Source organism: Pieris brassicae, chromosome 7 (assembly GCF_905147105.1).
Source record: "Pieris brassicae chromosome 7, ilPieBrab1.1, whole genome shotgun sequence".
In the NCBI taxonomy this organism is placed as follows: domain Eukaryota; kingdom Metazoa; phylum Arthropoda; class Insecta; order Lepidoptera; family Pieridae; genus Pieris; species Pieris brassicae.
This window is the reverse complement of record NC_059671.1, coordinates 7786919-7812989: the sequence shown is the minus strand read 5'-3', so window position 1 is coordinate 7812989 and position 26071 is coordinate 7786919. Positions and strand designations below refer to the sequence as shown.

At 32.3% G+C, this 26071-nt stretch overlaps 2 protein-coding genes across 2 annotated transcripts in view; one reads left to right on the top strand and one right to left on the bottom strand.

The window, feature by feature from the left end:
- The window catches only part of LOC123711889 (neuropeptide SIFamide receptor-like), an 81104-nt gene that overhangs the window by 5036 nt on the left and 49997 nt on the right, over nt 1-26071 (bottom strand). The window lies entirely within an intron of this gene.
- On the top strand, nt 15017-16703 carry LOC123711891 (larval/pupal cuticle protein H1C). Its single transcript, XM_045664741.1, has 2 exons — nt 15017-15082; nt 16280-16703. Exons 1-2 carry the CDS (start codon nt 15071-15073, stop codon nt 16670-16672), a joined length of 405 nt encoding a protein of 134 aa, XP_045520697.1. The 5' UTR covers nt 15017-15070; the 3' UTR covers nt 16673-16703.

The window sequence follows — 26071 nt, the reverse complement described above, 5'->3', positions numbered from 1 at the left end:
TATGTACTTTACTTAAACGCACTAGCATTGAAACAAATATCAAACTGAAAATACATATTATACCAAAACTGTTCTATAAAAAGGCTGTTAAGGGTATTAAATGTAAGGGTAGAAACGATAAAAATAGGCAGGTTGACGCTTTGACAAACGACTCTTGTATCAATGTACGGTCATTGACCTACTATAGACATCCTTTAGCTAGATAAAGACCCTTCACCCTTTTATGAAGAACTATTGATCTGATCCGAGTTTGCACATAATTGTTGCATATACAATGAACTTAAGCAATAAGCCTTCGTCATATTTGTATGTAAAATCTCATTTGTTACAAAATAACTAAGATTTTTAACTATTGTAGAAGTGCGTTAATCTAAATGCAAGTTAAGATTATTCAGAACGTTAAATTAATAAGAATAATACGTGCCGGATTATTTATCGTAAATTATAACAACTGACTGTTTTCATTGGCTCTTTATCATTAAATTGATTAGCCTTAATCGAATTAATCGAAAATAGCACCGGTATGATATGATTACGAGATTTAACGACGTTTTTACAGGTTTTACCTTTTTAACTGTTTGACAGGAAATGGCTGAAGTAGTTAGAGTATCATAACGTTTTGTGCAACAACCATCATTCAAATGTAAAGTTTTGTGCAGTACATAATATTTAATGTTAATTTGTTTTTTTTTTTGAAGTTCTGTTAGCCTGGATATGAGGCTGACATATAGTCTTTTTGAAGGAAGTTTGCTGCATTCTATGCTTACCGAGACATTTGTTGTCTCGCTTAAAATGTAACACTTCCGTTTACGTCATTTAACCATTAAGGCAATGAAAAGTATATCGTAGATTTTTTGCAATATAAATGCTTGTAAATTCTGTACTTATTAAAGTGTCATCTGCAAGAGCGTAAACTCGATTAATTCGGGTAAAGGGCGATTGTAATAATTTATCAAGTTAAATAACGAATAAATTACAGGCGGAATGCAAATTAAGTACGAGTCGTTAGTATTTGGAGTGTTCTGTACGTTATTATAAGGAAATATAAAAAAGTCGGCTATTGTACGGCAATAATTGTAATATTAAAGTTGGGTTCAATTAATTAAACTGAATATTTACTTTCTTACACTGTTTTTCTCCACACATCGTTATGAAGAAAAGGTCTTTGGTCAAGTTATGAGCTAGTATGGAGTTGCAGCGCTTCTGGAAGTAGCTAGGCTGGCTTAATTAGCCAGGACTTTACGCACAACTAACCGAATGGGCATCAAAAACTGAGTCGACACTACAAACATAAATACTTAGTGTTGCTGCATTAACCCATCCTCTGACATGATTGTTCAAGAATTCGGTGTCATTTTGGAATCAAAATTAGCTTTCTATCTTTTTTTATCAATCGGTCAATTTAATGATATATCAATAGTTTAATTAAATCTCGAAGCATAATAAAATAAACTTTAATATAATGCAAAGTGTCCTTATACCTTTAAGGTATTTTCCTTGTATCATTATTGTCGCCAATGTTATTACAAATGTTATACGGAAGTTCGGAGGTGAGAATTTAAAAAATAATAACTAAGTTCCTTTAGTTTTTTTGAAGTCGATTAATAATATGAAACCATGACTAGAGCAGTTGACCAATCACAACCAAACGAAACAATTGCTTTCTCGTATATATATTTATACATCACATTACATATATATATTTATATATCACATTTTCATTGCCCAGACTGAGGAAGAATGCCATTCAAATGTAACGATAAAAAATCATATGCCGTATACGTACCTACATTTTCACCAGGTGCTTATTAAAACAAAAGAAGCCCCAACCAATCTAAGCAATGGTCTATAGAATATTATAAGCCCATAACGCAACCCTAAGAAGCACGTAATCCAAAATTCCAGAATAATAAGCCAATTTGTTATACGCTGGGTCCGACTAAAAAATCTGTCATCTGTAATTATTCCTCATCATAATGGGTTATACAACGTATTGACGAACTTTCACATATATGAGTATTTTCATACTGTACATGAGTATTTTTAACGAGCTTTTCGCAGTCAACTGAGCCCCTAAGCACGTCCAAACATCAATAAACAAAATGCAATAAAATAATTGTATGTAAATTTATAAATCAGTACGACAATGGAGGATTTGGATTGCGCATCGACAAAATAATTACTCGTTAAAGAAATTTTTAGGTGGTAAATATATTTTGGTGGCGAGATTCGAAAGCTGAAGTTCAGGATTGAGTGTCATCTGTGTAAATACAATTTTTATAGGGTAGGGTCAAACGAGCGTACGGGACACCCATAAATCAGTGCAGTGATCGACAACCATTTTAGTGGGTGCTGACATTTAAGGACTCCTTCCTTAGTGCTTAGTGCTGTTAAAGTCCACACATGTCTATACTTATACAAAAACCTCTTTTGTTTTTGGTATAAAATATTTTTTATGTATTAATATTATAAATATTTCTATAAAATTGCAACGAAGTTCAATTAACATAATTAAATAAAAATGAGGGCAACTGGCGGCCTTATCGCGATAGCGATAGCGATCACTTGTGAGCGACCGATGTGAAAAGAAAAAAGTTGTATTACGTATTATATATAAATATAAAATATATAGGTATTCAGAAAAAACTAAACACAAAGGTTTAACGCTAAGCAATTAATACATATGTAAGCCGTGAATATATAAAAACATGTCAATACTACCACTGTATACTGATAACGTTTAACATAAATCCTATATTTTAATATCAATTACATTAATTATATCTTAAGTTTAAATCTTTATAAATCTTTACGCTCAATTATATTGTAAGTGTGATTTTAATTACGACATTACCGTTAAAAAATCTTTATCTTGGTGCACATAATAATGAAACTAAAATAAACCTTAAAACATCTAGTTAAGGTAATTTTTACTTAAACCGACACGAGGTGTCGTAAGACATAAAAAGGGTCACTCGTTTTCAATAAATGAATCATTTGTGCATCGATATATCAATCTCGTTATTGGATACTTTAATGACTAAGCACTTTTAATAATTAACTACAAGCAAAAATGAAAACCATGTCAAAAGTCTATCTTTTATTGCATCCCAAATAAAGAAGAAGGAAAGAAGGTTACAACTTTGTATAAGAACTAGTATCGCCATTTTTAATGCCACGATTTCATTAATAATAATAATAATAATCGTTTATTTGCCAAGAAAGTGGTACAGTGGTTAGATCGATCAATTACAAATATCCGCACAATCAGCCATATATAAATAGGCATGCAAATGTCATATAAAAATTTACTATGTCTTATTAAGAACATTAAATAATGTCAAAGCTAAATGATTTACAATCGGTGTCAAATCTATGGTCCAAATACAATTAAATAAATATTAAATGTTAGAAGTGTAATTGTTTACTTATGCTCGCAACTTAATTGCGTCACACTTAATATCATTAAAAAACATTTACCAATTTCTTTTATTAACCTAATTTAGAGAGGTTGGAAATTCGGGGATATTTATAAATTCCGTATTAGTATCCTGTATCACATAATTATTCAATAAACTAATTACAAGCCCGACTATACTTGATGTCGTCATAAGTTCAAGATTCGATAAGTTGAAGGCTACCAATAGCTTTGTTGTAACGGTGAATTGAGTAGGACCCATAGATACTATGACTTGCTTCTTTATCTATTGCACATCTTATACTAGAGGTTATGAAATAAGTACGTAGAATTTAACAACTAAATCTTTCGCCGGTGTTTATAATTAAAAAATGCAATGATTATAATTAGCAAATATTCCAAAATGTTGAAAGGATGCTTTACACGGTTTATTATTAGTATTATGGTTTTTGTAGAAGAAAAAAAACATTGATTGTAATAAAGTAAGAAGCTTTTTGAGGTTTTTAAATTCTTCGTACAGATATGCATTTATTTGAAATATTACTCGTATGTCTAACAGATCTCTTCTGTCTCACTAGATGTTGCAATACAGTACTACTTTATTTTAGTATAATTAATCATGAAACCAAAATCAACTTTTTTGTAATAATTATGAGCAATTATAGTTACAATTTGTTGACAACCTTGTCATAACACTGATATGATTTGCCAATATTCGCCATTTTCAACATTGCTAATTACCTGTATTGAATATTCGAGATACTCTGATACAGATATATCTAAAGGTAAATTGTATTTGCGAAATATTTGTAAATTCCAGCAATATATATTTGGCTTATGCATGTATAGATAAAACTTTGTTGATGGATATTAACGTATAATATATACTTGACGTTTCGGATGGTAGCACTCGTGGTCAGCGAAAGACGGCCAAATTAAGTCAACAGTAATAGTAGAAACAACAAGAGCAGTGTTGGCCTAATGGCTTCAGCGTGCGACGATCATACCTGAGGTCGTAGGTTCGATCCCCGGCTGTGCACCAATGAATTTTCTTTCTATGTCCACATTTAATATGTGACACCGAACAGTGAAGGAAAAACATCGTGAGGAAACTGACTTGCATTAGACCCAAAAAGTCAACGGCGTGCGTCAGGCACAGAAGGCTGATCACCTCCTTGCCTATTCAATTTACAAATGATCATGAAACAGATACATAAATCTGAGGCCCAGACCTAAAAAGGTTGTAGCGCCATTGATTTCGATTTTTTAATAGTAGAAACAGATCTACCTGTGTCATCGATTATGTAAATCTCATATAGAAAGAACTATAATACATTGAAGATTAATTTTTTTACTTTAAGAATCATTTTGAATAAATTCTAAAATGAATTCTAAATGACAAAATCCTGTAGCTGATTTGCGGAACAGTCAAAGACGATAAATACCAAAAATTAATTATAAACTTTATACCAGTGGTGCTACAATCTTGATAGATCTGAGCCTCAGATTTTTGTATCTGTTTCATGATCAATTTTAATAGGCAACTAAGTGATTAGCATCCTGTACCTAACGCCATGGTTTTTTGGGTCTAAGGCACGGTTTTTCCTCACGATGTTTTCCTTCACCTTTCAAGCGAATATTAAATGCGCACATAGACAGAAAGTCCATTGGTGCATAGCTACGGATCGCACCTACCCTACTAGGCCAACAGTGCACTTATAATCTTTAGGATTTTGGTTATTCTGACATCCTCTATTCAAAATAAATTTCAGTCCGTTTATTATAGTAAAATTATCGCAAGGCGGTCATAAAAAAAGCAACAAAAATAAACAAAAAGACTTACGCAAAAAGAAGATTTCGATCTCGTAAGAGGTTAAAAGGCCAGCGTGTAATCGTCTCGGCCATTTAAATGAAATATTATCAATTATATGCAACTGCCCACCGAGTGTGGCATATTCAACATATTTTTATACTTTTTCTTATGCGCTTTATTATGTTAAGTGTGAACACATGGCCATAAAAAAATGTTTTATTGTTACAACAGTCAACTGCATTTCTCAATGCCACCAAAATTAAAAGCTACGTATTTGTGCCTATAGATTAGTGGTTACTTTGGAGATTTTGGTTCTACGTTGGCGAAGATTTCGTGTTTTTAGGCACAACGAAAACGACAAACATGTGTATACCCCATTGGTGGGTTTACGATCATTCAAAGATAATATACGGGCAGGATGCTCATCTAATGCTAAACTATGCTAAAACTGACACTCTTAATGCCAGATGACTTGCGTATGCGGCCTTTTAAGAATTGATACGCTGTTTTTATAAAGGACCGTAGCTGAATTGGTTCGGAAATACTTTAGTGGGTTAGCTTGTTCCAAATACTAGCGGTGCGCAGCGGGCTTAAAAAAACGCTCAATTTTGGACGGCAAACGTGTGAAATTTTGTATTTTAAATCGATGTCCGACGATGAAACATTCACGATAAAATATTACAAAAAAGCTATATGCAAATAATCTACAACTGAGCATGAAATACGACTTGAAAAATAAATTGGTCCCATATTTCACACTTAAAGCCATATCATGTGCCTATAAAATAAATGTGTAAAAGACACGCAAAACGTGACAGCCTACGCGACATGTAAAATAAGGACTAAAGAACATACGCTCTTATTAATAATGGGCAAAGCGTTTCTCTCAAATCCTACGTTCGAATCTGTGCCCACGAATCCATCTTTCTATGTATGCGATGACCGTTTGCTTGTAGGGCAAAAAAAGGTAAGGTAACCTATCTTACTACCCAACGACGAGTGTCAGACACATACATCTCTGGTTCATAAATAATCCTGAAAAACATGCAGAGATATTTCTCCACTAGCTTGCGTCCACAGATTCGCCCGCATCCTCTTGCGACCTTGCGATCAATAATCGTGATTTTAGTCAATTTACATAAAACCACAATAAATTATACACTTAAAGCTTCCTCAGGAAAGCACAATCGATTGATGTTTCCGTTTGGAAGCTTTTAGGCACTTTATTTTATATGTTAATGCCTGTCTCTGGCCCTTAATTCTGAGACTACACATGTCTGGTTTATTTTATATTGTTAGGGTTTAATGAATTAAATGACATTTAAAATCAAGGAATGCGAATGATGTAAACTCATTGTAAGCTTCAATCGTTAATGAAGAAATTGTTTCATATACGGAGTTTTATGGGCCATTGTTGGGATTATGCGTTGCTCGTTATGATGCCTTTTACAGATGAGCTACGATAAGAACTACTTAAACTGTCTGCAACTTCATTATCTTGCTCGTTTTATTATCTAAATATTTCGGGACTTAAAACAGCTATAATAAAAAGATACTTAGGTTAATAATGATCTAGAAACTAATCAATAACGCAAATAATTACCTAAATCAACAATACCATACGAAAGCTCAATATTCTTATTTCTTCAGTTTTAGTTTAGATGTGTTTATTACAGAAACTATAATATTTTGATAATGAAGAAAACAAATGAAAACCAAGAAACGTTGAATATAGGGTGTATATTAAATTTCGAAGGGTATACAACTATGGCTAAACCGAGAACTACAAAAACGAAAACACTGATATTTACTAAACTGATTCTGTTTTTGAGGATGGTACAAAAAACTTGCACACTTTATAGCAAAGTAAATGTAACTCGTTATTTTTATTTTCATACTTAGCATAATTTATTGCGATAAATTGTTGGTATTTTAGTATATATTTACAAGTTAGCCATAAGCTTAATTTACCTTGTTAAGTATCTTAAACAAGATCGCCACCAACTTTCTACCTTGTTAAAACAACATTTTTGTCAGTCAACTTATTTATTTTTATTTTAAAACAGCCGACTTAATAACTTTTATTTTCCTCTTATTTTAAATTATATGTTTTATTCTATTAAATATAATATTTACTAAAAAGTAGTATGTAAAAACATATAAGTTTATAATATGTAACTTCTAACTGTACTGTTCAGTTATAACATTGCACTTACTTTTTAGCAGTAAATCTGTATGTCTCTTTTAATTGTCAAATTAAAAATTTAAATAAATTATAAATGTTCCCTCTATTACAGTAACATAGGTAATAGGAAAGGTGTATTTTATATGTTATGTTATTTTTAAGTATTGTTATTCTTATCTTTCTTATTCTGAACTGAGACTCCAGAGTTTTATTAATTGTCAAAACATTTGTTAAATTAAATTAATAAATGATTAAAAAACATGTATTTTACGTAAATTTTGTAACAAGCTACAAAGATGCAAGGATCGAAGAAGGTATCAAATAGCCACTTCTTTGCGTCTTTATGGTTCTGTGTAACAGTATTGTTTAGCTTATAAGTTCAATTCAAACGCCACTTTGAATAAAATTGTACAGTTCTAGTTGTATTATAAAAGATCACGGTGCCCAATAATAACTTTTAAGTCATTACTTATTTATTTTATCGGTCAAAAATTCTATGCGACTTAATATTTATACATGATTCATTTGTGCATGAATTTTATATCACTATCGATATTACATAAATGACTATGTTCTTTCAAACACTTTTACACCATGTAGTCCAACTATATTGTATTGCATCCCAACTAAAGAAAATCGTTTAAAACCTTATAACTATTAGAACTGTTTTCTACCTAATCTAACTAGTATTTTAAATCCCAGGATTACAATTGTTCACTATTGCGGCCACACTTGAAGATGCGTTCACAATATTTATTTACCTATAAATAGTAGACAAATATCATAAAAACATTTACCAATTTTCTTCAATTAACTTAATTAAAAATTGAAATTCGGAGATATTTATTAATTCAAAATATTGTATCACATAATTATTCTAAAAACGAATTATAAGCCTAACAAAGTACAATTCTCGATGTCGTCATAAGTTCAAGATTCGATCAGTTGAAGGCTACCTATAGCTTTGTTGTAACGGTGAATTGAGTAGGACCCATAGATACTATAGACTAGACTTGCTTTTATATTGTTCATCTATTGCTTATCTATTGCACATACTGTAAGAGGTTTTAGAGATTATATTATATGATTTTAATTCACTGCTTTGTTGTGTTTATCTAGTGGCTTGAGTAGGCAATTCTAAACCTTGAGGTTGTAAGTTTGAATCAAGGTCGTGAGTTAGTAGATATGCCATTTGACCCGCTGGTACAGTGAAGGAAATCCATTTACAACCTCAAATCGATGGCGTGTGTGAATGACTGAATGCTGATTACTTATGTCTTATTAAAAGTGACACAACAGGTACAGAAGTGTAAGGGCCAAAATAATGCTTGTTGCGCCAGTTTTTTATCTGAAATCAACTATTATTATTGTTTACTAACAAATAGGCCAAATGTTTGCAAAACAATATTCATATGTCAAGTATTACTAAGTCCATATTTAAAATCAATTTATAATATATATTTTTGAGAATACATATTAAGCGACATTAATAAGAAGTATATCAAATAAATATTGAAAATGGTTGTCATTCGCCCACAGATAAGTACGCAACATGCTATACATAGCATCAAAACATGTCAAACATTTGCAACATAGATATTAATCTAAAAAGTAATTGTATCAAAATGAGTATGGTCGATTGAACTTGTACTCGATAAGTAATTATGCTAATCATATATTAATTGACATATACCAAGGCAAAAACAAAACGCTGAATTCGCGAATTGCACAATCACCCCCGTAATTCAATATCTGGGGCGATCGATATTTTTCAAGATATAAAAAGCTCACACACCTCTCATTACTCATCAGTCGGGATTTAGTACTCACAAAAAATGGAGAAAATCGTAAGTAAAAAATATGGCCATAGCAATTTTGTTACATACGATTCATCTATGTAGTTCTAGAAGTCACTTCTAAGTCGTAGTGTAAAGGCAAATAAAATTCAAATTTATATTTCAACAGAGAACCATAAATGGCCTTTAGTGAATTAGCAATGCCTGCCAAAAACACACTTATCTTTTGCCTTGGAAATTTGCATATAATGTCTAACCTATGTCACCTTGATAGCTTTATTAATTGTTGCACTTCACAGTTTACCATTAAGGTGATTAATATTCTGATAATAATTAGTGTTGCAATTGAAAAACTGCACGCAAAAGTTAGGCTATTTTAGAGCCAATTTGAGTATTTTGGGTCACTTAGGGTCACTTGCTTTGTATACATTTTAAAGATTAAATTATAAATTTGATTAACATGACGTATGACACTGACACCTTGTTTTGCGAAATATAAAACTGCGCTTTAATCTATGATACTAAAACAATTTCAGGTATTCGTCACACTGCTAGCAAGCGCATTCGCGGCTCCGGGATACTACGTACCCCTAGCCAAGTCTACCCTAACGACCAGCAGTCAAACGGTTGACCACGGCAGCAGCCACATACTCCACGCACCATTGATGGTTCCTCTTGCGAAGACGACATCTACACACAGCAACCAAGTTGTCAACCACGGAAGTACCGCGATATACCACGCTCCTGCCGTATACCACGCACCCTTACATCATGTGGAGACCACAGTGGAGCACCACCCAGTCGTCTTCCCCGCCACCTCTATCTACTCTTACAAGACTCCTGACTCGGCCATAACACACCATTCCTCGGAAGTACATGAAACCGTGCCTTATTATGCGTACCATTAAATTTTAAATTATTATTATTTTTTCAATACTTACCTATAACCATCAGTAAACAGTCAACAATAAAGTGGGTTCAAATGGAATAAGTCTGTAATGCACTTTGACCGTTTAACTTGAGTTAACTAGTAAATGTAAAGACTAAATAACTAAATCGTTAAAAAGAAGAGACAGGTCAGGTCCTATTTAAAAAGCCACATCATAAAACCAGAGGTGTAATAAAAACTATTTTGTACGTAGAAATGTATATAAAACTAAACTGAGATGACGATGTCCAGGGTCGCATAAGTCACTTTATTAATCCTTATTATCTTTGTTCCATAGTATTATTGTCGCTGTCTGGGAATCCTCCATAAGGTTTCCTTGCGATAATATCTATAAGAAGCAAGTATTGACTATACTAAAAACAATATTGCCATGGTTCAAACGCACATTTAAACCGTTTCATACGAAATAATATTACCTATTAAATTGAGCCTTGGTAATAGCATGGCTTTGAAATGGTTCCATCAAGGTAATAAAAGATAAATTGCAGTGTCACTGACCTCTAATAAACGCGTGTCTGAGCCTAGCCTACAATTATGGAAATTAAGTATTTATCCGTGATTTATTTGGATATCTAATAAAAATTTATGTTCAATAAACATTATTAATGAGCAATGTTTTCTTTATTTCATGAGATCGATAAATATAAATTATTACGTCTATTGAAACAATACAATGATGGTTCCCTCTGTATCTACTGGTTATATCATGCATTCTACTATCGGACGTCAAGCTAAAATACGAAATGTGTGTATTATTGGTTGTATTATCCTTCACAAAATATATAGTATAAAAATGTGGAGTGTGTGTAGAACTGTCAAAATTAAATCAAGCGAAACCATCAGTAGTATCTTTTATAGAATATTCCTGATATTCGATACTAGAACCCATTACAGATTAGAGTGATCATTACTTATTACTTGTTTCAACATTGAAGTAATGACAAAACCTCTCACTTTTGTCGCGAAAGTGTATTTTTGTACTCTTTGAAGCTTATGAGAGCTTTTAACCAGACTAGGTTTTGTTTCAATCAAAATCATTCTCATTTGAGTGTTTTGCAAAGAATAATATCTTATTACCTATGGGTTGAAAATTTTAAAGACGCTCAATCTTAATTTGAAGTTGGTAACGTTTAGTGGTTAACGTTCGTGGTGTTGGTTGTGCCAAATAGTACTGGGTTTGATGATTATATTTTCAATTTGGAACAGAAGTCTCACTTTCTACGTTACTTATGCTTAGAATATTACGTATATTTCATTGAAGGGTTTTGGTACAACAAATAATTAATTTAATTTATAAAACGTTTTAGCTATCAACAATTTAATAAATATAAATACATCCTTTTAAACAATATAGGTTCTTGTAACAAGATATATTAATATTTATTTTAAATGAAATTGTTTAATATCATAAAAAAAATTACTTTATTTGACTCAAAAAACATCACATTTTGTACTTACATTGTAAAGGTTGTAAACATACAATAGGCAACGAAACTTTGAGATACAATATTCATTTTGGTTAACCTTATACAAAATATACTTCTATGAGCACTAGCGTTTAAACTATTAACTAGTAATAAACTTATTATTTGTGTCTTTTGATTAAATTATTGTATATGAAATTGTAAATATGATGTTCTTCTTAGCTTTTGATGATAGACAGTGAAAAATTTTCACACGTTAAAAAAGTATGAATAAAAATCTGTCAAAATTTGCCGATTTTTGTAGTCAATACAAATGGATCTCAGCAAAATGTGTTACGTGTGGAGCCACGATACGAAACTTAATTACATCTTGCGTGGTTGTTGCATGTAAAGTATACTAGGTTTTATACTCAAAATTATTACTGCGCATCTTGTTGATACTGTTGATACCTTAAACACATTTATCTTAGCGCAAACAACCTCGTAAATGAAACAAAAATAAAACTTTCAAGTAAATATCAATATAATTCAGCGATACAATAGCGATCTTATCGCGTATGATCCTCAAGTCGAGTCCAATATTGTGGTGAGAAATTAAATATTAAAACCTTTTAATGCAAGGATCTTAAGGCGATAAAAGTTTATTTGTGTAAAATTTTGTTGCTTTTGACAACTTGACATTTTGGAACAGTTCAGGGATTACAGAAGAGTAAAATGTAGGTTTTATATTAAAATGTTTAAAAAAAATCAAATAATGCAAGGTATAGGTAAATATTTTTCCTCACTACATTTTACTTTGAAACGGTTTTTTAGTTTACACTTATTTTATTCGAAGTCCCTGTGACCCCTTTATAAAACATCGGTGTGTAAACCTGTTGTTTTACCAGAACTCGAACCTCTATACGCTATGTAAGTCATAGCGACGGTATTTCGAAAATTTAATCATATATATACAAGTTTAGTTTGCCGAATGTGTTTAAAAGATAACTGACACCATGCAACATCTGCATAGTCAAAGCAGTCGCAGGAACTCGGTGGGATCACTTTTTGCTCTCTGAGGTGTGCTTCCTGTCCAAATGATGATACTTATACTACACATGGTGGCGTGGTTTGAAGGGGTAATATCAGCCATTCCTAGCTTTTCACGTCCACGTCGTGCCTCCAATTCTCAAGGTTCAGAACAGAGAAGGGAACCCGAAATTAAAAAGTCAGGCGTAATGCCTTAGGCGGCCCCGTCAACTGTCTAGTTTGAGATGGGCTAATCACCTGTCTAATCCAAATAACTACCGATTATGAAACCTAAACTATATAAAACCGGATGGGTCTTATCTAAACGAACTGATAATAATATGGACTGTGTTTTCGCCTGAAAGGTAAGTACTTAAAACAGAGCTTTGGCCTTCCTCGACTACGCCAAGACATAAAATGCAACTGGGTCAAGTGGTTGGGACATATGCACGGAATTGCGGACGACAGAACCCCAAGGTGATCCCAACCCCAACTGAAGTCACAACCTGGTAGCAAAAGAAATGGTTGACCGAGGCTGCGTTGGTGGGATGGAGTTGTCTTCGAAATAATAGGGTTTCGAAGTTGGAAGTAAGAAGCACAAGATTGCGATGACAAAAGACGGAGGCTAAGCCCCACAAGGGTCTGTACAGCCATTGATACTGCTGACGGTGTTAAAAAAATAAGATTCAGTGTAATAATATATTTTTTTCAGGTAAATTTATAAGTGCGATCTAGACAAGCATTGGCTGAGTTGAGGAGATTTAAATAATAACAACTGTACAGTAATTAAAATCTATATATATATATAAATGAATCCCTATTTCCCTTGGTCACGGCTTCAAGCGTGGACTACGGCGATTTCGATAAAAAAATTAGAAAATTTAAGAATACTTAACCACTATATTGAGTAATCCTGACTTTTGTTACGATATCAAATTTGTTTTTTCGGTGACTAGCGCTTTTACAATTCAAACTTTTTTTATGTAACCTTATGGCGTTGACATAACATTGACAGAATGCAGCCAGAAAAACAAACAAAGAATGTTGTATATCACAAAGCTCAGAATAAACACTTTGTTTCTGAAATATTTTTTGTTAATTATACTGATTCGAAATCAATATTCATAGTTAAGATAGGCAAATGTCTGTCGCGTCACTAGTATTTAATGAAATACTAATCACATTTTCGATCGTATCATACTTACTTCTACGAAACTTTTTTCTTCATGTTCATCGATCATTATTCTATGATTATTTGATTGTGTTACTACAAATAAAACATATGATAAGTATAAACTTTAACAATAATTATAAGTTATGATAATATCGCTTCCTCTAAGTATTTTATTATTGTTACTATAAACGATTAGTTATGTAAGTAAGTGAACTTGGCATCGACCTACTTACGCGACATACATTCATAATATTATATTCATAATAATAAATCCAAACTTGTCTTAAATCATGAGAAACGAAGGTGAAAGCTCGTTGGATACGGCATTCGAATAATAATAATTTGTAAATTAGGTTTAGAGTTTTATATTAATTGAAAAGACATATATGATAATTCTATTATACGTTTTATTTCTAAAAGGCCAATATGAACTTTCTAGTCGTCTAGTATTGAGTTTTTATCGCTTTATACGGGGATAAAGAGAAGTGATAGCCTAGTAGTTTCAGCGTGCGACTCTAATCGCAGCTTCGATCCTCAGCTGTTAATCAATGGAAGTCTCCTATTTACGCACGCACTCGTTCATGCGTTGATGGGAAACGAAAACATCGCAAAGTAACCGGTAGGTCTGAGACCCAAAAAGTCGATGGCGTGTGGCAGGACAGATGGCACCTATTAAATAAAACAAATAATCACGAAACAGATACTAAAATTTGAGTCCCAGAGCTTAAACGGTTGTAGCGCCACTTTTATTTTTCATCACCCCGAGACAGCCCAAGCCGAGGTTCGAGTCTCACGGGAGACGTCCATTCAGGCCGAGCTACACTCGCCAAAACGGCCCGATCTTAGCTGTATAGGCCAGCAGCGAGATTCCATTAAAAAAAGATATTTTTCTTACTGCAAATCATGCTAATTTAATGTAATTTTTTTATAAATACATACAAATATATTAGCATATACAAACATCTTACGTAAAAATAAATTAAAATACCTTATATTATAAGAAGTAACGTAATGTAATAATTATTGTAAACCCTTTGTGAAAGGAAAATAGAAAACATAAAAGGATCGCGTAGTATGTTAACTTTTTTAACAGCTCGTTGAATCCAATTAGCCAGTGTATAAAATACCGCATCCATTTAAGCTTATTCGTCGCTTGTGAAATATGAATTTCAAGTACGCAATTGTGAAGTTTCGGCAGTTGGTATATAAGCTGGCCATCGAGGAGATCAAGTTAGATATTTCGGCTACCTCCTCACGGTATCATCTATCATCACCTACTGTTCGCCACCACAATCTACTAAATATGCAGAAATTCGTGAGTGTTTTTTTTTTATTTTTTTTTAAACTCGCAATCTAATTATTATAGTGTAATTATAGTATTATAATCTATATTTCTTCTTCTTCATCTTTATTAATTAAACTAACAATATTTCGAGAGATATGTATTGGTTTCTATAAACGATTACTTACCGATGCGATTATTACAATCAACTAAATTTTTTTTGTACAACGTATTTGTAATCTAGTAAAAAGCTTTATATTTATTTGTTGAGATAAATAACTATGCGGAAATTATGATAAATTAATATTTTTTTATTGATTTATTAGTATCTTTTTATAATTTTCTGATTTGATCGCAAGTCGCGTCCTTCTACTAGTCAAACTAACCTTTAACATCTTTTGTTTCGAAATATGAACCATTAACGTAACGACTATTTCTAACTGTGATCAGATAAGTTTGAAGTGATCGTTAGGGATTCAATTTAAATTTTAAATTAGGTAAACGAAATATTAAGAATATATTGTAAATTGATAGTTAAATGTTAATTATCCATGTCGTGATTGAAGAACTTAGAGATTTACCGGGCCCAAGCTTTTAATTGTTTGAGTTAAACTTATAAAAGGGTTCTATGCTTACAACTTAAAACATTGCGAGAACACACAAGTTTTGTGTTTATATGACATGATTGTAATTTTATTTGAAATCTTGTATAAATAGACAATAATTTTGGGCTCAAGGACTGGTTATTTATACGTTTACTCACCAACTAATTCGCCCAGCAATTTTAAATATTAATTATAGTATTTTTATGAAGCTATTTAATTTTCATTTCTAAAAGTACAAGAAAGCCTTAACCAAAGAATTATATATTCAATGTAAGGTATTGTCTGGTATACGAATTACCAATAATCATATAATAAATGCGACCATAAAAACCTGAATTCCTTTTAGCTTTTTCGCTGAGTTTGGTTCCATTAGGTTCTATGAGGTAAACGAAATTCCTAATTTACTTTACGTTGTTTTACAACAGAAGTCAATATTCTTCTAATGGCATTTTGTTATTGTTAATGTGGGGTAAGAATGTAAAACAAAAGACGTTATGATTTTGATATTAAATGGACCAATATTGTTCAATCAGGGACACTCGCGCTCTTCACTTTTTTTACAGTATGAGAGCATGACTCGCAGGCTACATCATACAAAGTTATATTAACTTGATATATATTACAGGTGTTGTTCGCTGCTTTCGTGGCTTGCGCCGCTGCCGCCCCAGGAGTCCTCCTTCACCAGACCCCAGTTGTTGCAGTCCACAGCCCAGTGGTTCACACCGTCCCAGTTGTGGGTTCCAAGACCACCATCACCAAGAGCAGCCAGGTTGTCAGCCACGGATCTCCAGTGGTGCACGCCGTCCACACACCCGTGGTCGCTACCTATCCCGTTGTCAAATCCGTTGTCACCCCAGTGGTTCACGCACCAGTAGTACACGCCCCAGTGGTTCACGCACCAGTAGTACACGCTGTTGCCCCCGTCGTAGTCAAGACTGTCCCATCAGCAGTTGCCCACAGCAGCTCAGTTGTCCACCACTCCCCCATCAAGGCTCTCCCTGTTATTGCTATCCACTAATTTTAATGACTAGGCTTTAATAAACGATTTACCTCCGACATTATATCTATTAATTACTCCTATTTAGAATTTAATTTTATTTCAATTTTATTGTTTCCTTAGTTAACCGTAACGTTTTAATTATAAATAGGGACATATGCATATACATCACAGCCTATCAAGCCTGTAATCAAGCAGATATGTGAACAAGAAGCGAAGCTGCAGGGGACTGTCGAAATCTCCCCTTTCCTAAAAAGGAGAAGGGACAACTACTCCGTTTTTAGATTTAATAAGGGTCTTAAAGTATTTCAGAAGAATTGAATAAAGATAAAATAGACACTAAGTGTTGACAAGTTAATAAAGACACCATAAATATTATTGCCATATTATGATGAATTCACTACCATTAATAACTAACTCACACACTGCATTTCCGGTGAAACAAACATTTCAAAGTGTATGTCACAAAGGATTTTACTTGCCTGTGAAAACAAAGTACCTATTCTTTATTTCTACTATCAACGAAGAAGAAACAAATAAGGAATTAAAATGTCGTTTCGAACAAAATGTTTATTGGTATTAAAGTTAGTTCTTTCTTCCTAGGAAAAGATTTAATTAAGAATCCAAATGTAAGAAAATTACTTTTTATTATCAACAAAGTAACAAAAAATTGATTGAAGGATACTTGTAATGAAGTATTACAGTTTAAATTTAGCTATATTCTGAAAATAGAGCAAAAACGGAAAGAAATATTGTTTCTATAAATTATAAAATTTCGGAATCGAGTCTTGGCTTAACTTTAGAACGCTTTAGATTAGTCAATATTTTTTTTTTAACCCCGTGGCGGTGCTCCTCTGTTCTTGGCCTCAGATTTCTGTATTTCTTACCCTAAGACAATGTAATAATTGTAACTGTGTGTGTTATATTATCATCAAAATCACATCCTCATATCATGCCGATTAGATGTTCTACATAATATGTGAGGTAAGTGTATACGTTAAAGCGCTTCAAGGAAAATCTAAATTACATACAAAAAGAATTTTTCCACGTAATTTGTTTAGAAATTCAAGCTGTTATATGGTAAATAACTAACCATATATGAACTGGGGAGGCGCAACCGAATTATTTAAATTTTTACTAGCTGTATATATTGCGATGTTTTAGTATAGATATTTTATTCGAATCAAAACCAAACGATGGCGACCAAAATTGTTTGTTTGGTGAGTTTTTAAACATAAAACTAATTGACTAATCTAGCATCAGCTTTCGTAAAAAGGTTTTGAATGTCTTGAAAATTACTAATTACATCTTCTATCTTTATATAGAATATTAACAAAATATATTTGACGATTTGTTTAATATAGAACGGGGTATATGGGACATGTAAAAGGCTCATTTGATGTTAAGTGATTCCGCCCATGGACACTCTCACTGCCAGAGAGCTCGTATACGCTACCGGCCTTTTAAGAATTGATGGGCGTACCAAGTTTTTGAAGGACCCTAAGGCGTTGGTTCCGAAATACTACAGTGGGCAGCTGGTTTCTAATAGCGAAAAGGCTCAGTTGTGAAACGACGAACGTGTAGGTTATACTGGTGGAAATTCGAATTTTCTTTATTAGTTTTCTAATTTCTTAACGTTTTGTAGTTGTTATTTTATCTGTCTTATATTTTAAATGCCAATCTACAAATTAATGTAATCATCGCTGCTTTGAATGATTTATTTCAGTTTATACTATCAGCATTAGCTGCTGCAAATGGAAAGCCAGCGCCGGCGCCGAAGCCAATTCTTCTGGCAGTGTTTCACCCGTTTTTCCACACTCCAATTATCCACCAGGCCCCGATAATCCATCATGTACCAATAGCTGTATCTCACATCAATACATTATTTTCTCATCCAATAAACCCGTTCTGGCATACTCCATTTTTCTTTAAGTAGGAGTATTAACAATTATAGTCAATCTCCACTATCATGATGGTATGTTTACATAAAAGAGATTTCGCCATGGACACTTTCGGGTACTGTCAGTTCTAACCCTACACGTTTTTATGTAATTATTAAGTTAATATATCATCTGAACCTAATGTTAGACAAATAACGTTATAATTAAGCAAGTATTATGAATTGTAAAACTGTTTGGTATTTCTTATATGTAGTTATAACGGTGTGCCAGTTTTTGCCAAATATTGACTGACCTATTTATGATTTAAGTGATAATCCTTATATGCATTAAATAATATAAGATATTTCCGTCTTTTTATTATATTAATTTAGGACATTATACAGTCTTTAGGTAAATTACCTTCGAGTAATATACTAGTACTTATGACTTTTCCAGAAATTTGTTATATACACTTTTAAAATTAGTTAATGTACCTTTATAATCAACCTTTAAGGTTTAGAAGTTCTTATTTGACACATTACTAATCAATTTATGCTTTATAGTGTCATAAAGTTTAGTTTTAAATTTATTAGTAAATAAAAAAGTGCGTCCCTACAAAGTACAAATGTCAGAAGTGAAACTTCTTTGTAAATTAATTATTACTAAGGTAAAAACCCCAATAGATGATCATGTACTAGCATATGATCACACCATGTATTTGTATATCTATATTCACACTGTATACGTGCTAATGATAATAAGTAAATAAAAAATCTGCTTATACTGCACAATACGTTATGCGACAGAGTTGCCATCTAGTTCTATATAACTACTAAACGAAACTATCTCCCTTTCTCACTCTCTCTCAATCGGTCTCAATCGCTCTCACCCTTTTCTTCGACAAAAACGCTCCACATCTTCGTGACGTTTCATCCGTAAAAAAATTACCCTCTTTTTTTTGAATTTTTGAAGTTTTACTTCCTCCATAAGGTATATCTGAGTGTGTGAGATAAAGCGAGGGAGACAATTTTTTTTTCCTTTTTTTATTAATATAGATTATTTATAACAACTTTGCGGTAATAAAGCGTGTAAAGAATCAAGCGTTTAAGTATATAATCCTAGTATGTATATATAAATAGCTTTGTTAACATAATATATAACTACAAAAAACATCCCTACTCCTAAACAAACATAAGGTTTCATAAAATTAGTATAGGTATCGGAAATTTCGTGGAAGCAAAAAAGCTCTAAGGTAATTTATCATAAGGATTCGATACGTTATACCTGTTTACCTACCGACCTAGATAGGCATGTAGGTTAGCAATACAACTTAACCAGTGGTTGATTACACTTGTCCTCAGGGAAACGGAAATTCTCGTCCTATTTAGGTATATGAAACTAACGTATTGGTTCATTCGACAGACTGGAGTACCTTTACATAAATAGATATAATCCCTCGCGTAATAATAATAATCGTAAAAGCTTTTTATTTCAGTTACCTTCCTTTTCAATACATTATATATTTCTATCATCTCATTCTTTCTAGATATCTGTGTGTCCTTTTTTGGCAAAGTTCTCCTTCAAATGCCACTTCTCTCTACACTGTGCCACTCTCTGTCATGTTTCCGTAATCTGTCGTATAAAACGATACACTTCTCCAAATAATTAATGTTTAAAGGTTAGTGTGAAACAGCCTAAGTAATCCACAGAAAATAAATCAAATCTCTTTTAGTCAAAGTACTGAATATTAAATTGAAAGTATATATAAAAATTATCCCTCTTAAGATTTAAACTAAAGCGGTATCAGTTATTATAGTTCAACAGTTTATATCAAACGCGTTCTTATGTAAACGGATCTTTGAGCTAGTCAGTAAGACAGTACACCTTATTTATTACACATATTATTATTTTATATTATATATTTTAACGTATGTATATAATGTCTTATTGACATTACCGTATTGTTGTAGTATTGCTTGGTATTTATGAATAAATAAATATTAAACCAGTGTTACAGCGATAATTTTAATCTACAAGCACGGCGTCTACAAGTTTACTAAGACTTTAATTAGGCCGCCATATTGTTTCCTCTAATGTTACTAAATTATTTTAAAATAAATATTAATTCTGTAAATGAAATTATCTTAAAAATTACTAAGAGCTTTTGTCGTGAAGACTTCAATCAATTAGGCAATGAAAACAAAACTTATTATTTTACTTTCAACTTTTTAGATTCCTATTGTTTCATCTTTTGGTTAAATATTTTTGTTATTAAGTTTCAATTAAGTGGTTTGCAGTAATGGTAATAATCAACGTGGCTTATTAACCCTGAGGTTATGGGTTCAAGCCTCAGCTGTACCAGTGGATGTTTCATTATATGTGGACTATATTGAAAAAAATGCACACAGAATACTAATAAAATAAGCGCAGAAATATATCTCTAGAGCAAAAAAAAACTTTTGTTTTTGCTAATATGCAATAAGCCCTGTATGCTAGAACCACGCCATCAAGTTTTTTGATTCTAAGGTATGTCGGTTTCCTCACGATGTTTTCTTTCGAGCAAGTAAATGCGCAGACAGACAGAGAGCATTGGTGCACAGGTTCCGAAAGAACCTCAGGGATGAGAGTCGCACACAGGCTCACACATAATCTTGCTAATAATATATTATATGCTTTCATAACGATTATTGTAATAACCTTATTTTAGCTATCGGATCAGATCAAAATCAGTCTTAACCTCACGCTTATTAATATCTACAATAAACCATAGGCCGCCATATCTAATGACAATTAAGTAATTAATGTACTATAAACCTGTGTAAAGTGCAAAAAACGCCATTGACCGACATATAAACGACCTCACAGCCTTAACAAGAATGTCACCGGGCCATGGGGCTAATACGACCGTATCTTATTTTAATTCTAACCCGACTTTAGTGAGTAATATTATGTATATTGGGCAGAATTTGTGAAGAAATAGTTTTATAGGTTGAAATCGGATATGAGGCAGTTTATTTTACCGAGTATATCGTATTTATAAGTTAAATACCACTAGTTAGAAAGTCTAGAAAGTAGTAGAGCTCCAGAAACTTTATAAATCCTTACCCATATAATCGTGATAGCCTCGAAAACTTTTTCATAAGAATTTCATTCAGATAGTGAGATAACAGAGAACGGTGTACTTTATAAAAGATTTAAGTAGATTGACAGAAATATAATTATTACTATTGAATAGTCTCAACAAAATAATATTCAAGATATTATTTTGGCAAGACAAAATAAAGGAAATCCACGCGGGATTATAGCGATTTATTGTTGCTTGCCAATTTGCTTTCCTTCAAACCTTCGAGAGTAATATTCCAAAGCGATTTAGTATTCCCCATTGGCACAGGCAAGGCCAGGCCCACATTTGGGAGGCACTGAATTTCGCATACACCTGCGTTTGTTTTGTCAGATTTGGCCCTAAATACTAATGGTTATTGTATATTATTTTTATAATAAATATAGTTAAACTTCAACGCTAAATAAGACAACAACGTTAGACAATGCTTTAGCAAGGTTTGCCCACAAGCATTAAGAGCTTACACCTGGCAGCATATCAAATAACAAAACTGATTGACTCTTTAACAGGCAAACAATAATAATTATTGATAACTAACATAATTCAAAAAAAAAAATTTGGAAATGATAGCTCTGCGAAAGTGTGAGTGAGAGAAAAATTCAATTGTATAGATTTTTTTAATTAAGATGTCTTTGTAAAATTTTATGTAATTCCTAACTAACGGCTGGCCACAATTTAAATTCTACATAATTTCTTTAATTCTACATGAAACCTAAACGAATAATAAAAAAAATCAACGTCAATAAGGAAGAATTGAAAAAAATGCTAACATGCAATGCAATTAGGTCATCAGTAATAATAACGATTACAAAAGTCGGGAAGTCTATATCATTTATGTCTATGGTGTAAGGCTATACATAGATAAGTATATATAGACAGATAAGCCGTGGTCAGCTCATACAGGACCTGTTTATCAAGATGACACGACTTCTGCTTATCGTAAGTACCTTTACTACCTAATTAAGTTATACCTGACATACGACCTACATTATCTTTGCTTCTTATAGCTTTGATAAGGAATTCTGATTATTTATAATGTAATATTTTTGTAATATCCCTACACACACATTTTTTTTATAAATTTTTTTTTTATTTTTTACACTTTGTTACATTAAATGTTATTTAAAAATTAAAGAGATTATAGGGATGCAACGGGCGGCCTTGTCGATCGCAAGCGATCTCTTCCAGGCAACCCTATTCCAGGAATTCTTGGAATCACCAACCTTAATCTAAAATAATACAAAAAAGCTAATCTCACGGATTCACGAATTGCAATGCAATGCAAAAGAATAAGAATTACACAATTTTCAAAAGTCACGATTCACCTGGAGATTACTAATGTAATATTAGATGATTTATTTATAGCACATTTTTTTTTTACTGAACGGGGGTAAAACGGGCAGGAGCCTCACCTGATGTTAATTGACACCGCAACCCATGGACACTCTCAATGCGGTAGGGCAATGCATACCGCTATGTGATCTGAGTGTCAGAGTGTAAACACCAGTAAAAATTTGGTAAGCTCCTTGAAGACAGAAGCGCTATTAAGAATCTTTGGAACTACAATAATTATACATTTTGCAGCTCTTCGCGGTGGTAGCGGTGACAGTAGCGGAGCCAGCGCCTGGATACCTAACCCATTCAGCAGTATATCCAGGAATCCACCACGCTCCTCTGTACCACGCCCCAATCGTCCACCACGCACCAATATACCACCACGCGCCGATATATCATGCCCCAATAGTTCATCACTCTCCAATCATAGCGCATCCACCCGTCGTTAAATACAAAGTGAAATCACATTATCATCTCTTTGGAAAATAAATTTATTTATTTAATCACATCTAGTATTCTTTATATTATTAATATAAACAGAGCAATGTTTATTATTAAGTCTTTGGTTTAATTTACGGCATGCGAGATTATTTAAATGTATGTTGTATGTTACTTGCAATGAGGCGGCCGAGGATTTGACACGTGTATTTGAAGTTGTTCGTAATAGTAAGTTCTGATTAGTTTAGTTGCGTTGTATGTTCATTCATGTTTGTGGTAAAATCTAAATAAATGCTTGAATGATATTGACTAATTTTAGACATCAATATGAACGGAAGAATATTTAGAATAAAGAGATTTGCACAGTAACTATTACCGACATTGCAGAGTAACTTTTATAAAACATTATAATAGAATCTCTAATATTATCTTTGACTACTAATCATTTTGGGAAATAGTGGCATTCTTTACACATAAATTTTTCTCCTTAAAAAGATTATACCACTAAATTAATTTTAATTGCCGATTTGAGACTTGTGAAAAACGATATGATTTCTATTTCATTAATAAGCTCAAAAATAAAACTCTAAATAAAGCTCTAAACGTTCTTACACATATTGACAATTAAATTATCAGGCAAAGACTATATTTTCTAAATAAATCTTCATTTATTTTTAATAGGAATTTGGGATAATTTTGTATTATAAAGTAATGAAGTCTGCTCTACATACAGTTATGTCAAACATATATTAACATTTTTGATATATACCATAGAGATCGAACCTCATACTACAGTTATGTAATTTTCTGAAGGCATAAATATATGACAATAAAGTGACAATTTTTACAAAATTACAAAAGACATTAAAATATTTGCCAGCTAGGAACAGTTTTTATACAACGTAAGGTACGTTGAAACGTACACAAATATTTTAAAGTAACAGCAATTCATTTTCATATACATATATACTAGCTGACCCGGAAAACTTTTTGCCATATAAATAATTTCTAGTGAATTGTGTAGTGTAGAAAAAAATAATTAGTGATAGAAGAGTAAAAATTAAGGGTTGTATGCATATTTTAATGACACATAATAAAACAAATAAAAAAAAAGATTATCAATTTCTTTTTTGTGGTGGACACCCACACATTTTTTTTATATAATGTAGGGTTCTAAATATAGATAGTAGCCAATTCTTAGACTTACTAAATATGCATAAAAAAATTCATAAGAACCGGTCGAGCCATTTCGGAGGAGTAAGTGACAAGAGAATTATATAATATACATAGATACATATAGGTATATATGTATATGTTAAACGGCAAATATGAAAGTAGGAGCAACCACCAAGGGCAGTAGGACGAGTAGCGATAAAAATTCCGGTCCAAATTAGGGCTTATTTTGCTTTACTTGCAGTCGCAACTACATCTATTTCTAGTTATTGTAAATTTTAGTTTTTATTAATAAGTATGGTTTTATATTTATTGCTGTATTTTTATATTAATATTAGAACGTTGATGGTCCGGTCCGTAATTACTTTTAACTTTTATCTTTTTCACATTAACTTAAATAACAATTCCAATGTGCTTTATTCTTTAAATAAATTGTCTATAGTGAAAAAGACAATATAACTGTGTCAATCACTTGCTTGTTAATTTTGAATAAAACAAATATTGCTTTTGGTTTGTCTTTATGTATACACTTTAGAAGTATTAATGAAAGAATATCAGTACACGGTAATACGACCTCCACATATTGACCCCGTAATCGATAACCTTTACAAAGTGAAGGTGGATTAGTTATAATTACTTAATGGTCAGATTTGGATTGTGTTTCATGCTTTTATTATCCGCAATTGTGATTTACGTAATCAATTTTTTAAACCTATCTCAAACACATATAAAACACCACACACAACAACGAATCTTGTTAATTTTCAAGATTTTACGATATTATAAACTACAACAATAAGCATGATTAGCATTTTTATCCCACAGCAGCGTCTTAACGTAGTAATTGCCGTGCACCACAAATATATGGAATCAGCTGCCCACTGAAGAATTTCTGAACCAATTTGACTTGGCGTTTAAAAAAAATGGCGGAGTGTCGGTTAATTTGCACAATTTTACACAAAGCAAAAACCGTAATTAAGCATAAAAATTTGTATGTTTGTGCAAGGTTATCCTAGCTGTCTAGTTTGCATTTCTCAACCCTTAGATTGTTAGTACTAATCCCGGATGTGTACATATTTTTATGAGCGGAATTAAAATTTCCTCATACCGTGAAGGCTAAGATCGTTCCGGGTTTGTCTTGCAAATCGACTTACGTTAATTACGCTACCTACTTGTCTATAAAAGGCCCATATATGGTTGTAGTGCTAATAGATTGACCAACATTTTTAATTATAAAACCATTTCTCAAAACACAGTTGGAGCAGTTACGAAACTAAATAAATGAAAAGTTTGCATTGGCTCCATACTGCATTTGTTGCAATTCGAAATCCATTCAACCTTAATTTAAACTTTCAAATTTAATTCAAGTTGTTCAAGAAAAATCAATTTAAAAGAGGCTGGAGTTCTTCTATTTCCGACTGTAATGGAACTTGTAACAGAAGTTTTTAAATTTGTCCCTTCGAAAATCGCCTT